The sequence below is a fragment of the Stomoxys calcitrans genome, chromosome 2 (genome assembly GCF_963082655.1).
Source record: "Stomoxys calcitrans chromosome 2, idStoCalc2.1, whole genome shotgun sequence".
In the NCBI taxonomy this organism is placed as follows: Eukaryota; Metazoa; Arthropoda; class Insecta; order Diptera; family Muscidae; genus Stomoxys; species Stomoxys calcitrans.
Genome location: NC_081553.1, coordinates 130,683,127 through 130,698,374, shown reverse-complemented (window position 1 = coordinate 130,698,374; position 15,248 = coordinate 130,683,127). Strand labels below are relative to the sequence as shown.

At 38.9% G+C, this 15,248-nt stretch overlaps 1 protein-coding gene across 5 annotated transcripts in view; it reads right to left on the bottom strand.

Annotated features, from left to right (window-relative positions):
- LOC106093483 (RYamide receptor) overlaps window positions 1-15,248 on the bottom strand; it is an 814,074-nt gene that overhangs the window by 425,100 nt on the left and 373,726 nt on the right. For all 5 annotated transcript variants that reach the window (XM_059363997.1, XM_059363999.1, XM_059364000.1 and 2 more), the window contains exon 4: window positions 5,267-6,877. In XM_059363997.1, the coding sequence (XP_059219980.1) occupies window positions 5,267-6,165 (899 nt within the window). In that variant the 5' untranslated portion in view covers window positions 6,166-6,877. The remainder of the gene's footprint in view (window positions 1-5,266; window positions 6,878-15,248) is intronic.

Sequence of the window (15,248 nt, the reverse complement as noted above, 5' to 3'; positions counted from 1 at the left end):
CTAAGGCTTACTCCACTAGAATGGCCCAGGCGCTTGATGGAAGTACTGCCTGCCCCAAAAATATAACGGCGCAATGGCAAACCATTGCCCACTCCATGTAAAACCCCTCAGAACTCAGAACCGCAGAACTTAAATGGTAAACTAAAGACAATTTATACTTATTCTAAAAACACAAACTGTACTCTAAACCATTACTGTGGTTTTGATCAAATAAATAGTCCGTTGGCTTTTCATAATCTAGGTGGTGTTCTCTTTTTTACCCAATCATCACAAAATTTTCACCATATCACTGTTTTAACTTAAAGGTAAATGCTGTGAATTTTGGTTAAAATTGGTTCAGATTTAGATATAGCTCCTATATATATCTTTCATCCGATATGACTGTTTTAGATATAGCGGTTTAGTTTTAGATATAGCTACCATACATATCTTTCATCCGATATGAAATTTTTAGCAATAATTTTGGATCGAACATAAAAAGAACGTTCGTCCTTGCACCAAAAAAGTGACTTGTGCACAATATTACGAATATCAAATATCGAAAGAACAGGTAAACAATTTTGAAGTCGAGAGAAGTAGATATATGGTTTCCTCGGAGAAATATCTTAGAATTGTATGTAGTTTACGTTTTTGCTATACGATTTAATAAAAATAGACCCGCTCTAATATAATTACTTTGTTGGGTCTCAGATCAATATATCGATGTGTAACAAACGGAATGACGAAATTAGTAGTTGAAAGATAAACCAGTAATGAAAGGCAAAAGTCGGGGGGAGCCGACTATATAATACCCTACACCACCAAGTCTACATAATATTGGGTTGCCTAAAAAGTAATTGTCGGTAATATAGTAGTAATATAGTCGGCGTTGACAAATTTTTTCAACGGCTTGTGACTCTGTAATTGCATTCTTTCTTCTGTCAGTTATCAGCTGTTACTTTTAGCTTGCTTTAGAAAAAAAGTGCGCGAAATTTTGTTTACATTTGTTTGTTTGGCGTCAATTTTAATATGGATACCACATGTATTGAAAGAAATTCATTTAACAAACCGAATCAACGCTTGTGATATGCACCTTAAACGCAATGAATTCGATCCGTTTTTAAAACGAATCATAACTGGAGATGAAAAATGGATTGTTTACAACAACGTTAGTCGAAAACGATCATGGTCCAAGCATGGTGAACCAGCTCAAACCACTTCAAAGGCTGATATCCACCAAAAGAAGGTTATGCTGTCTGTTTGGTGGGATTGGAAGGGTGTGGTATATTTTGAGCTGCTTCCAAGAAACCAAACGATTAATTCGGATGTTTACTGTCAACAATTGGACAAATTGAATACAGCCATCAAGGAGAAGCGACGAGAATTGGTCAATCGTAAAGGTGTCATATTCCACCAGGACAACGCTAGACCGCACACATCTTTGGTCACTCGCCAAAAGCTGAGTGAGCTTGGCTGGGAACTTTTGATGCATCCACCATATAGCCCTGACCTTGCACCATCAGACTACCATTTATTTCGATCTTTGCAGAACTCCTTAAATGGTAAAACTTTCGGCAATGATGAGGCTATAAAATCGCACTTGGTTCAGTTTTTTGCAGATAAAGGCCAGAAGTTCTATGAGCGTGGAATACTAAATTTGCCAGGAAGATGGCAAAAGGTTATCGAACAAAATGGCAATTATATATTTGATTAAAGTTCATTCTAAGTTTTATTAAAAATGCATTTAATTTCTTTTAAAAAATCCGCAATTACTTTTTAGACAACCCAATACTTTTAATATATAGCACTTATATCCAAATCTAGTCAGACTTTAAGTTTGCATACCTATTAAAATATCGAATAGACCCTGTACGATTACGATGGTACGAAAATAGTGGCTTCTACAGCATTAAAACTCGACAAGCATAAAAGATATATATTGGAGTTGTATATAAATCTGATTAGATTTCGTTGAAATTTTGCACACGTATTGGGATGTCAATTGAAACAACTCAGGAAAAAATGTTGTAGATATCGGATCAAAATTGTAGCTACTACAGCTTTAAATGGGCATATCGGATGAAAGATATATATGGGAGCTATATCTAAATCTGGACCGATTTCAATTATATTTTTCACTCATATTGGAACGTCAAAAAAGCACTTCGTGCTGAATTAGGTAAAGATCGGACCAAAATTATGCCTTCTACAGGCTTAATAGGTCAAATCGGATGAAAGTTATACATGGGAGCTACACCTAAATCTGAACCGATTTAGATGAAATTTTGAAGATGTATTAAGACGCCACACGAAATAGATCTTGCTAAATTTGGTAAAGATCGTTCCAAAATTTTGGCTTCTATAGGTTTTAAGGGGCACATCGGATGAAAGATATATATGGGAGCTATATCTAAATCTGAACCGATTTTTTTCAAGACCAGGAGCGTTCGTCCTTAGACCAAAAGAGAGACTTATGCAAAATTTTGTGAAAATCGGACAACAAATGCGATCTGTACCTTCATTACAATAATTCATGGACAGATAGACAGACAGACAGACGGACATGGCTAAATCGAATTAGGAAGTAATTCTAAGCCGATCCGTATACTTATCGATGGGTCTAGCTCTTCTCCTTCTTGGCGTTGCAAACAAATGCACAAATCTATAATACCCTATACCACAGTGGTGGTGTAGGGTATAACAAGTAAGAGCGTGTTAAGTTCGGCCGGGCCGAATCTTATATACCCTCCACCATGGATCGCGTTTGTCGAGTTCTTGGCGCAGTATCTCATTTTAGGCAAACAAAGAATAATGAATAAGAACTGTTATGCTATTGGAGCTATATCAAGTTACAGTCCGATTCGGACCAGAAATGAATTGAATGCACAACATTGTGTAATATTTCAGTCCATTCGGATAAGAATTGCGCTTTATAGGGGCTCAAGAAGCAAAATCGAGAGATCGGTTTATATGGGAGCTGTATCAAGCTATAGAACGATTCAGACCATATTGCACACGTATATTGAAGGCCATGGGAGAAGCCGTTGTACAAAATTTGTGCTAAATCGGATGAGAATTGCTCTCTCTAGAGGCTCAAGAAGCCAAGATGCCAGATCGGTTTATATGGTGATGCCAGATCCATACCGATTTGCGCCATACTCATCACAGTTTTTGGAAGTCATATCAAAACTTCTCACGCAAAATTTTAGCCAAATCGGATGATAATTTCACCCTCTAGCGGCTCAAGAAGTCAATACCGAAGATAGGTTTATATTGTACAATATGTCACCTATACTAGGTTATGGACCGATTTTGACCACATATGTTGAAAGTGATACCAAAACACCACGTGCAAAATTACATCCAAATCAGATCACAATTGCGCCTTCTAAAAGTTCAATAAATTAAAACCCAAGATCGGTTTATATGGCAGCCATATCAGGTTATGAACCGATTTTGACCATACTGAGCACAGTTGTTGGAAGTCATAATAAAACACCTCATGCAAAATGTCAGCCAAATCGGATAAGAATTGCGCCCTCTGGTGGCTCAAGAAGTCATGATCGGTTTATATTGCATCTTTACCAGGCTATGAACCGATTTTGACCATACTTATCGCAGTTGTCGGAAGTGATTTCAAAACACTACGTAAGTCAAGACCCAAGATCGGTTTATACGGCAGCTTTATCAAAACATGGACCGATTTGGCCCATTTACAATCCCAACCGACCTACACCTATAAGAAGTAATTGTACAAAATTTCAAGCGACTAGCTTTACTTCTTCAAAAGTTATCGTGCTTTCGACAGACAGACGGACTGACTGACGGACGGACAGACGGACGGACGGACAGACGGACGGACGGACAGACGGACGGACGGACAGACGGACGGACGGACAGACGGACGGACGGACAGACGGACGGACGGACAGACGGACGGACGGACAGACGGACGGACATGGCTAGTTCGATTTAAAATGTCACGACGATCAAGAATATATATACTTTATGGGGTCTTAGACGCACATTTCGAGGTGTTACAAACAGAATGACGAAATTAGTATACCCCCATCCTATGGTGGAGGGTGTAAAAACGACAGAGATTCAAACTTTACAGAATGGATATGGGGACAGATAGACATGGCTTTGCCGAATCAGGAGAAATATCCGGTTCGAAGCATCATTTTATCATAGCCACAGTAGTGGTGCAAGGTACAGGTTGTGGTTTTAAAGGGTGATTTTTTAAGAGCTATGGGAAATTATTTCAGAAGAATAAAAAAACACATGAAATTCAAAAATATTTATGAAATCAGTATAGATTTCTGTATCATAACGGAACACAAGGCTACGAGCTCATTTATGCAAAATCGGTGCGGCTAGAGATAGCATGTGCAGGGCATGTGGGGAATATTATGAGACGTTGGAGCATTTTCGATATTACTGCACGGCTTTCGCGGCTAACAGACACTGGCAAATAGATAGGAACACGATTCCAGACTCTAGGATCCAGAGTGGAGCGGAGCAGGCATATTTTTACCGGAGCGGGAGCTAAATTTTTGAACCCGGGTGATGCGGTTTCCAATCTCAAAATTCGCTGCGCTCCAACAAAAATAAAAATTTTTAAAATGCAAATTTTTACCCACCACCGAAGGATGAGGGTATATTCATTTTGTCATTCCATTTGCAACACATCGAAATATCCATTTCCGACCCTATAAAGTATATATATTCTTTATCAGCGTAAAAATCTAAGACGATATAGCCATGTCTGTCCTTCTGCTTGTTGAAATCACGCTCCAGTCCTTAAAAAATAGATATATTGAGCTAAATCTTTGCACATATTCTTTTTTGTCTATAGGCAGGTTAAGTTCGAAAATGGGCTATATCGAACTATATCCTGATATAGTCCCCATATAGACCGATCCGCCGATTTAATGTCTTAATCCCAAAAAAAAAAATGTCTTGGGCCCATAAATGGCGCATTTATTGTCCGATTTCGCTGAAATTTGGGACACCAGTCAAATGCTTCTAGCAACAACACACTCTTTGCTGACTTTTAAATGCTTTTTGCTATACTATTCTTTGAATAGAAAGCATTAAACAATAGCCGGACAATATCATGCAATGGAATCTCAACAAGATTTTAAGACAAATTAAAGAAACCGCATAGAGACGTAATAATTTCTTTAAAGTCTAAGGTCCTTGTTGGTCCAAAATAATTAAATTAAATATTCGCTTTTAGTTATACCAACTGTCAGACCTGTAAGGCCAACACGAAAACACTTACCTTTTTGTTATTCTCGGTCGTAGCGGCCACATTATAGCAATATACCGGTCTATCGATATGGCCACCAGAGTGTAGGCACTCACCAGCACCGACACAGCCTGCGAATAGTTGACAAAATGGCAAAGAGCTATACCAAAAGGCCAATAGCCCAAAATGAAAGTCGATATAAACGACGAGGGCACGCAGAAAAGTGACATGAGAATGTCGCCCATGGCCAAATTCGCAATGAAATAATTCGTCACGGTGCGCATGCGTGGCGTTGATTGGACAATGTAGCAGACAGTTCCATTACCCAGCAGGGCAAATACGAATATGGGAATGTATAGCAGATATACGGCGGTAATAAAATAAATGGACGACAGGGTGTCTCCTTCACTGTCGTCACCACATCCATCAATCCAGGTGTCATTCAGCATTATATCGGGAGGACATTCGCCATCGCAGTGAACTGCGTACGAGGATGTGCTAACATTTCGTTGGCCGTGCAGCAGATGAAACGTTTCATTTGTTTGCTGTGCCATCGATGATATTGTGGTGGTGGTCACACTGGCCAGCGATTCGAGCAGGTGGAAGCCATACAGGGTCGTTGCATTCGTCGATGCCGTAGAAGTATCACTGTCATTTGAGCTTAGGTATTCGCTGTAGTCGCCACTGTGATTTTGAGTACCATCCTCGACATCACCCTCAAATGGGTCCAGCAGCAATTGTTGCTGGGGTTCTATAAAATACAAATTTGTATCGCCACTGCCACTTGTTACTGTCGTTGTGCTGCTATTGCTGTCGGAGCTGCTGATGTGGTGGCGGGCATGATGATGGCGATCCATTAGCCTGAACGAGGCTGCACCATTTAAATGAGGCAAGATACTACGAGCCATATACTCGCGCAGGAAAAACTCCATTTCGTTGCCGGTTGGCCGCTCTGGCCGGGATCACACCAAAATAAACAGCAGTGGTAATTAAAATGATTTTGGCGTGGATGGGAGCGCCTTTTCACGGCAAAATGGCTTGTGCTGCTATTTTGGTTTTTATTCAGAGAGGTAATGGCTGTTTACTGAGTTGTAATATGGCATTACAACAGGTTTAATTGGATTTTTTGTTATTTTTACGGGAGACACACGGGCCACATGTTTTGAGAACTAACATATTTTCCATAAACTCTGCGTAGATTGACGAAGTGCTCACAGTTCAATTTTAATTAAGTTCACATGCAAGCCCCACGCCTCAAAAATATTATAGTCCCGCACAGTTTTCCATGAGATTGACAACCACTCCATTGTGTGAAATATGTTTTGGGAAAATAATGCATTTTCTGAAATTTGGTATGTGTCACAGGAAAATTTGCATATGTTTTCTATTGTTGACCGGACTTCCACTAAAGCTAACCCCAATATTGCAATCCTGTTGCGTAAGCCTTGACCAAAGCTATTGTGGCTAATCCTTATACATTTATATGATAGATAAGTGATCCTTGTGGCAAAATCAATCGCTCATATACTTCTTCGTGTGGGATTTATGTCTCTCAAAGTCATCATTTCAAATCAGTATTGAGTGATTACATCTTCGACAAGTTGAAGTCGTCTGATGGTCCTTTGATGGTCAATCGACAGGAATCTTCAAAGAAATAAACAAGAAAACATTTACAATGTTAGATGTTTACAAAATATAAGAGACAGTTGTTGTACACAAAGTGTACTTTTAGTGGTTAATGGATTTTCCAAAAGTCAAATGTTCAAAAATTGAACATACCCTCCACTGGATAAGATGCGAGTATACTAATTTCCTCATTCCGTTTGAAACGAAATATTCATTTAGGACCCCAAACAGTATATATATTCTTGATCGTCATGTCATTTTAAATCGATTTAGCCATATTCATCCGTCTGTCGAAATCACGCTTACTTTCGAAGAAGTAAAGCTACACTGAAAAAATTTGTGTCCTAGTTTTAAAGATTCGAACAAAAGATTAGCAAACTTAATTCAGAGATGATCAATTTTCCAACTTAAGGGAACATTCTCTTTGATGAAATATAATTCCTTTATATTAAGAAAATTTTATTTTAAATGGTAGGTTAATAAATCCTTAATTTTGCGTCTTGTTATTAAAGGCAATGTCGAAAGCCTAACATAAGTCACTGTGTCAAATTTTAGTTAAATTGGACAATAAATGCGACTTTTATGAAACCAAAACCTTAAATCGAGAGATCGGTCTATATGGCAGCTATATTCAAATCTGGACCGATCTGAGCCAAATTGAAGAAGGACGTCAAAGAGCATAACACTACTCACTGTCTCAAATTTCAGCGACATCGGACAATAAATGCGTCTTTATGGCCCCAAAATCTAAAACCGTGAGATCGGTCTGCGCCATATTGCAGAAGTATATCAAGGATCTTAAGTTAACTCACTGTCCCAAATTTTGGCGACATCGGACAATAAATGAGCCTTTTATGGGCCCAAAACCTTAAATCGAGAGATCGGTCTATACGGCAGCTATATCTAAATCTGGACCGAACTGGGCTAAATTAATGAAGGATGTCGAAGGGCCTAACAAAATCCACTGTCTTAAATTTCAGCAAAATAGGATAATAAAATGTTGGATTTTATGGGCCTAAGACCATAAATCGGAGGATCGATCTATATGGCAGCTATTTCCAAACCTGGACCGATCTGATTCATGAAGGATGTCGAAGGGCCTAACACAACTCACTGTCCCAAATTTTGGCAAAATCGGATAATAAATTTGGTTTTTATGGGCCAAAGATCCTAAATTGGAGGATCAGTGTATATGGCAGCTATATCTAAAACTGGACCAATCTGTTCCAAATTAATGAAGGATATCGTAGGGCCTACCACAACTCACTGTCCTATATTTCAGTAAAATCGGATAATAAATGTGGCTTTTATGGGCCTAAGACCCTAAATCGGAGGATCGGTCTATATGGCAGCTATATCCAAATCTGCACCGATCTGGGTCAAATTAATGAAGGATGTCGAAGGGCCCAACAAAACTCATTGTCCCAAATGTCAGTAAAGTTGGATAATAAATGTGCTTTTTATGGGCCTAACACCCTAGATCAGAGGATCTGTATATATAACAGCTATACCCAAAACAGGACCAATCTGGGCCAAATTAATGAAGGATGCCGAAGGGCCTAACAAAACTCACTGTCTTAAATTTCAGCAAAATCGGATAATAAATGTTGGCTTTTATGGGCCTAAGACCATTAATCGGAGGATCGGTCTATATGGCAGCTATATCCAAATTTGGACCGATCTGGGCCAAATTAATGAGTGATGTCGAAGAGCCTAACAAAACTCACTGTCTTAAATTTCAGCAAAATCGGATAATAAATATTGGCCTTTATGGACCTAAGACCATTAATGGGAGGATCGGCCTATATGGCAGCTATATCCAAATTTGGACCGATCTGGGCCAAATGGCCGAAGGATGTCGAAAGGCTTAACACAACTCACTGTCCCAAATGTGTCTTTTATGGGCCTAAGACCTTAAATCGGAGGATCTGTGTATATGGCAGCTATACACAAATCTGGACCGATCTGGGCCAAATTAATGAAGGATGTCGAAGGGCCTAACAAAAGTCACTGTCTTAAATTTCAGCAAAATTGGATAATATTGGGTTGCCCAAAAAGTAATTGCGGATTTTTCATATAGTCGGCGTTGACAAATTTTTTCACAGCTTGTGACTCTGTAATTGCATTCTTTCTTCCGTCAGTTATCAGTTGTTACTTTTAGCTTGCTTTAAAAAAATGTAAAAATAGTATATTTGATTAAAGTTCATTCTAAGTTTTATTAAAAATGCATTTACTTTCTTTTAAAAAATCCGCAATTAATTTTTGGGCAACCCATAGGGGTATACTAATATAGTCGCTTGTTTGAACCGTTGAGTAGAGCGAACAGTCGTTCGCCAAGAACTTAAATAGAGAGATCGGTCTATATGGCAAAATTGACGGAAGATGTCAAAGGGCCTTACACAACTCACTGTCCAAAATTTCAGCAAAATCGGATTATAAACGTGGCTTTTATTGGCCTAAGACCATTAATCGGCGGATCGGTCTATATGGGGGCTATATCAAGTTATAGTCCGATATAGCTCATCTTCGAACTTAACCTGCTTTGCTTATGGTCAAAAAAATAATTTGTGCAAAGTTTCAGCTCAATATCTTTATTTTTGAAGACTGTAGCGTGATTTCAACGGACAGAAGGCCAGATTGACAGACGGACGGACATGGCTAGATCGTCTTAGATTTTTACGCTGATCAAGAATATATATACTTTATAGGGTCGTAAATGGATATTTCGATGTGTTGCAAACGGAATGACAAAATGAATATACCCCTATCCTTCGTAGTGGGTATAATTAAACAGAATATACATACACATATGCATACAAGTTTAATCACCGAATAACATTTTATATGTGAAGAGTGGAAGGTATTGTCAGTGTAAAAAAACCTTATTATTTGTCACAATAATATCTAATTCTGAACTAATTTTGATGGACCTCGGCGGAAATTTTCAGATGGTTCAAACTGTAATAACAACGGTTGACAAATGACAACATTATTGCAAATTATTCAAAATCTGACGAACATATATATGGGAACTATATCTAAACCTGAATCGACTTTGACCAAACTTCTTAGATATTGTGGTAGGTATCGAAGAAAGCGTTGGGCACAAATCTGGTAAGATTGTTCAATTAATACGCTTGCAGTGGCTCTAGAAGTGAAAATCGGGTGATATACATATATGGCAGCTACATCTAAATCTAAACCGATGTCTTTGACATTCACCAACAATATTAAGAGTCATAAGAAAATCTCTCTTGCCAAATTTCGGGAGGATCGGTTTACAAATGAGCAATTGCAATATTTCTCAAAATCGGACGAACATATACATAGGAGGTAAATCTGAAGCGATTTCGAGTAAAATTCTCATACATTGTGATAGTCCTCAACGAAAGCGTTCTACAATATTTTGGCTCTAGGATTGGGTGATATATATATATATATATATATATATATATATGTATATATATATATATATATATATATATATATATATATATATATATATATATATATATATATATATATATATATATATATATATATATATATATATATATATGACAGCTATATCCAAATCTGAACCGATTTTTTCCAATTTCAATATGCTTTGTCTCTAGGTCGAAAAATATGCCTGTACCAAATTTGAAGACGATCGGATGAAAATTGCGACCTGTAGTTTGTACATAAATTAACGTGGACGGACAGAAGGACATAGCTAAGTCAAATCAGAAATGGGTCTATCTCTTTTCCTTCTGGATGTTAAAAACAAATCCACTAAGTTATAATACTCTGTACCACAGTTGTGGTATACGTATGCTTTTATCATGAAAAAATTCAACGTTTTTCAGAAAAGAAATTTGGCTATGTTAGGTTGAATGGGTCGCCCTCCAAAGGTGAGTTCTATCGGAGGCCAGTTTGGCCCATTGTGGTACCCTAGAGAGAGAAAGGGAAAAAAATTTTAGACCTCGTACTAGAGGTTATACACGAAAAAAAGAAAAAGACAGGAGGAGTGGAGAAACCCCAGCGGGGGGTGAAGACCCGCCCGTCCTACGGATCTACCTACGCCGGAGCCTGTGGCATCGCCCGTCGGAACCATCCTGTTCCCTCAACAAACCTCAGGAGAGATACCAGAGGTACGATCGCAATATCACCCAGAACACATCAGAAACGGCTCCCCAGAAAGGAGAGCCTACGTCTCTGCAGACCCGGAGAGGAACACAGCATGTGCTCAATAGTCTCCTCCTCATCCTCATCGAGGCAACTCTTACAGAAGTCATCATGCGGTATCCCCATGCGCCCCGCCATGAGGCCTATGGCACAGTGTCCCTTTATGACCCGGAAGTTAACTTGGCGAAATTTTCATTTATGAGTAACGCATAGTTTTTTTTTGCATAATTTGCCTAGGCCATCGTCCTACGCCGGCAAAGAAAAACGTTTGTTAAGAGTTTGGGATAATAAACAGAAGTCATAAGAGAACACTTCGTGCAAAATTTTAGCCCACTTGGACAAAAATGGCGGCTTCCAGGGGCTCTACAATTCAATTCGGGCGATCGGTTTATATGGGAGTTATTTCTAAATCTGAAGCGATATTGCTCATTTACAATCCCCGACGACCTACATCAATATTAAGTATATTTGCAAAATTTCAAGAGGCTATCTTTATTCGTTCGACAGCTATCGTTATTTCGACAGACGGACGGACATGGCTAAATCGACTCAGAATGTCGAGTCGATTCCGAATATGTACACTTTATGGGGTCGCAGATCAATATTTCCAAGTGTTACAAATGGAATGACCCATATAAAAATGCTAATTGTTTTGTTATAAAGTCAGTGTGGGCCCATTGTATTTGCTTAGGTATACTGAAAACGTATGATGATGTGCATCGCTGCTACAGCAATATGCTCAAAATGTGAAGCATATGTGCAGGATGTACAATTTAGTTTGCTCCGGCGAATACTCGTGTAAACTAAGCCTTACACAATGTGCGATGCGCCTAAAATTATGTTGTAATTGTTATATTGGTGTTTCAGAAGAGAGTTGCCATGAATCACCAAAGAGAACTAAATACCATTATTATTAATGGTCATTATTATACTATTATTATTAATGGTCTTAATTATTACCAATAATTAATAACTATACATTTTGGAACTTTAAAAAATTTTTCTAAAGCAGATTAAAAGTAATTGACACAAATACAAATATAAATACTTATGGCGTGTGAAGTTAGGCAAAACCTTTAACCATATCTGCAAACTTGCTCACGAAATTTCATGTAAATGAAATGCAAATCGCAGGAAAACTGTAAAATACCTGGGGCAACATACTGTTCTAAATATTAACGAAATTGATGAATAAATACCGCTTTCACGGGTCGTTCGCCAGATCGGTCGTTATGGCAGCTATATCTAAATATGGTCTGATATGGACCATATTCGGTTCAGGCATTGACCGGGCTAGTTTTTTCGTTTGTAACATCTCGTTATATAGATTTGCAACCCTACAGGGTATATATTCCAGCATTCCGTCCTTAAGTAGAAATCACTATAGCGGTCGATCAATTTGCAAATTTGCGAATTGCAAATTTGCCCATAAACATTCCATTAGGAAACAGGGGAAAATTTCTCACATATCAATGAGTGCTGTCGGTTTTAAGCTCATTGATAAGGAACCTCCTTTGTATAACCGAGTACGAACGGCGTGCCGCAATGCGACACCGAACGCGTAGAGCTAGCCGCTGAAAATTTTGCACAGATACTAAATATTGATGTAGGTCGTTGGGGATTGCAAATGGTCCATATCGGTTCAGATTTGGATACAGCTCCCATATAAACCGATCTCCCGATTTAATTGCTTGAACCCATGGAAGTCATAATTTTTGTCCGATTTGGCTACATTTTTGCACATCTCTTATGACTTCCAACAACTGTGCTAAATACTTTATATATTGGTTAATATCATGATATAGCTCCCATATAAGCCGATCTCCTGATTTGACTTCTTGAGCTCTAACCAGCCGCGATTTTTATCCGATTTGGCTGAAGTTTTGCATATAGTGTTCTGTTATGACTCTCAACAACGGCGCCAAGTATGGTCCAATTTGGTCTATGACTAGAAAAAGCTCCCATATTTTAGCAGAATCAATGGTGGTGGGTTCCCAAGATTCGGCCTGGCCGAACTTAATACGCTTTTACTTGTTAAGATTTTTAATTTTCTTGCTTTATCTGTAAAATTTTGATGATATTATAAATTTTTTTTGTTTTTTTGAAAAAATTCGATTTTAATTTTTTGACATTATTCAGGGCTGTGTTTATTTAACACAATTTATACTTTTACGCAGACGATGCTATTATACTTCCAAAACAGCTATGCAGAAGGGCCGAAAGGGTCTTACATATGGCAAATGATTGGGCTAGACTCATAGGTCGCAATGTTAACCCAGAGAAGACTGAAATATCCCTGTTCACGGGGAAGTCGATTTCGATATCTGACAAGGTCAAATACTTAGGTGTGGTCTTGGACTGGAAACTGAATTGGAAGTGTCATATTCAGGAGCATACTGAGAAGGCTCACAGATGTTGGGCACTATGTAGACGGGCCGTAGGCTCGAAATGGAGCCTGAATCCGAGGATAGTCCACTGGCTCTACAGGAGCGTGATTAGACCAACACTTACTTACGCCACAGTAGTTTGGTGGACCGCTATGGAGAAAAAGTGCAACATAAGGACCATACAACAGGTTCAGAGAACATGTTGTCTTGGCATAGGCGGAGCGATGAGGACCACTTCCACTAGGGCACTAGAAACTATTCTAGATATCCGACCCAGATTAAGTGTGAGGCAGCTACTGCGGTTATGAGACTTAAGTCGATGGGAGAACGGATTGAGGATGGGAGCAGCTCGTACCATCACGGTATAATCGAGGCGACGATAGGAAACATGGTAGGAAGTGAAGAGGTTTCCGATCGGATACCTGAGATGAACCTTGAAGTCGAGTGCGAGGCACTGCTGCCATCGGCACAGTGTTGGATTGACGGAACCCTAGTATTGCAATCTAGAAGATAATGTTACACGGATGGATCAAAGCTAGAGGACAAAGTGGGCCTGGGGGTTTACATTTGGAATCCAGGGACCAAGATCTGTTTTAGACTGCCTGACCATAATACGGTTCTGCAGGCGGAGATCCGGTCGATAGCAGAATGCGTGAGGTGGTGTGGTGCTAACGCGAGCCGTCGAATGTGAACGGACGGCCATGGCTAGTTCGACTTAAAATGCCATGACGATCAAGAATATATATACTTTATGGGGTCTTAGACGAATATTTCGAGGAGTTATAAACAGAATGAATGGGGAGGGTATAAAAATAACAAAACGAGGAACAGAGATGGATTTATGACGGTGTTTTTATACCCTCCACCATAGTATGGGGGTATACTAATTTCGTCATTCTGTTTGTAACTCCTAGAAATAATCGTCTCAGGCCCTATAAAGTATATATATTCTTGATCGTCATGACATTCAATGTCGATCTAGCTTTGTCCGTCTGTCTGTCGAACGCACCCTAACCACCGAAGGAGTAAAGCTAGTCGCTTGAAATTTTGTACAAATACTTTTTATTAGTGTAGGTCGGTTGGGATTGTAAATAGACCATATCGGTCCATGTTTTGATATAGCTGCCATATATACCGATCTTGGATCTTGAATTCCTGAGCCACTACAGTGCGCAATTTTTATCCGATTTGGCTGAAATTTTGCATGAAGTGTTTTTTTTATGATTTTCAAGAATTGTGCTAAGTATGGTTGAGATCGATCCATAGCCTCATATAGCTGTCATATAAACCGATCTGGGGTCTTGATTTCTTGAGCCTCTAGAGGTCGCAATTCTTATCCGATTTGGCTGAAATTTTGCAAGACGTGTTTTGTCATGACTATCAACAACTGTGCCATGTTTGGTTCCAATCGGTAAATAACCTGATATAGCTGTCATATTAACCGATCTTGAATCTTGGCTTCTGAGGCACTAGAGTACGCTATTCTTATCCGATTTGGTTGAAATTTTGCATGAGATGTTTTGCTATGATTTCCGATAACTGTGCTAAGTACGGGTGAAATCGATGTATAACCTGATATAGCTGTCATGTAAACCGATCTGGGGTCTTGACTTCCGGAGCCTTTAGAGGACGCAAATACTATCCGATATCGCTAAAATTTTGCAGGACGTGTTTTGTTATGACTTTCAACAACTGTGCAAAGTATGATTCAAATCGGTCCATAACCTGATATAGCTGTCATATAAACCGATCTGGGATTTGGACTTCTTGCGCCTCTATAGAGCGCAATTATTATCTGATTTGGGTGAAAGTTTGTACAACGGCTTTTCAACTGT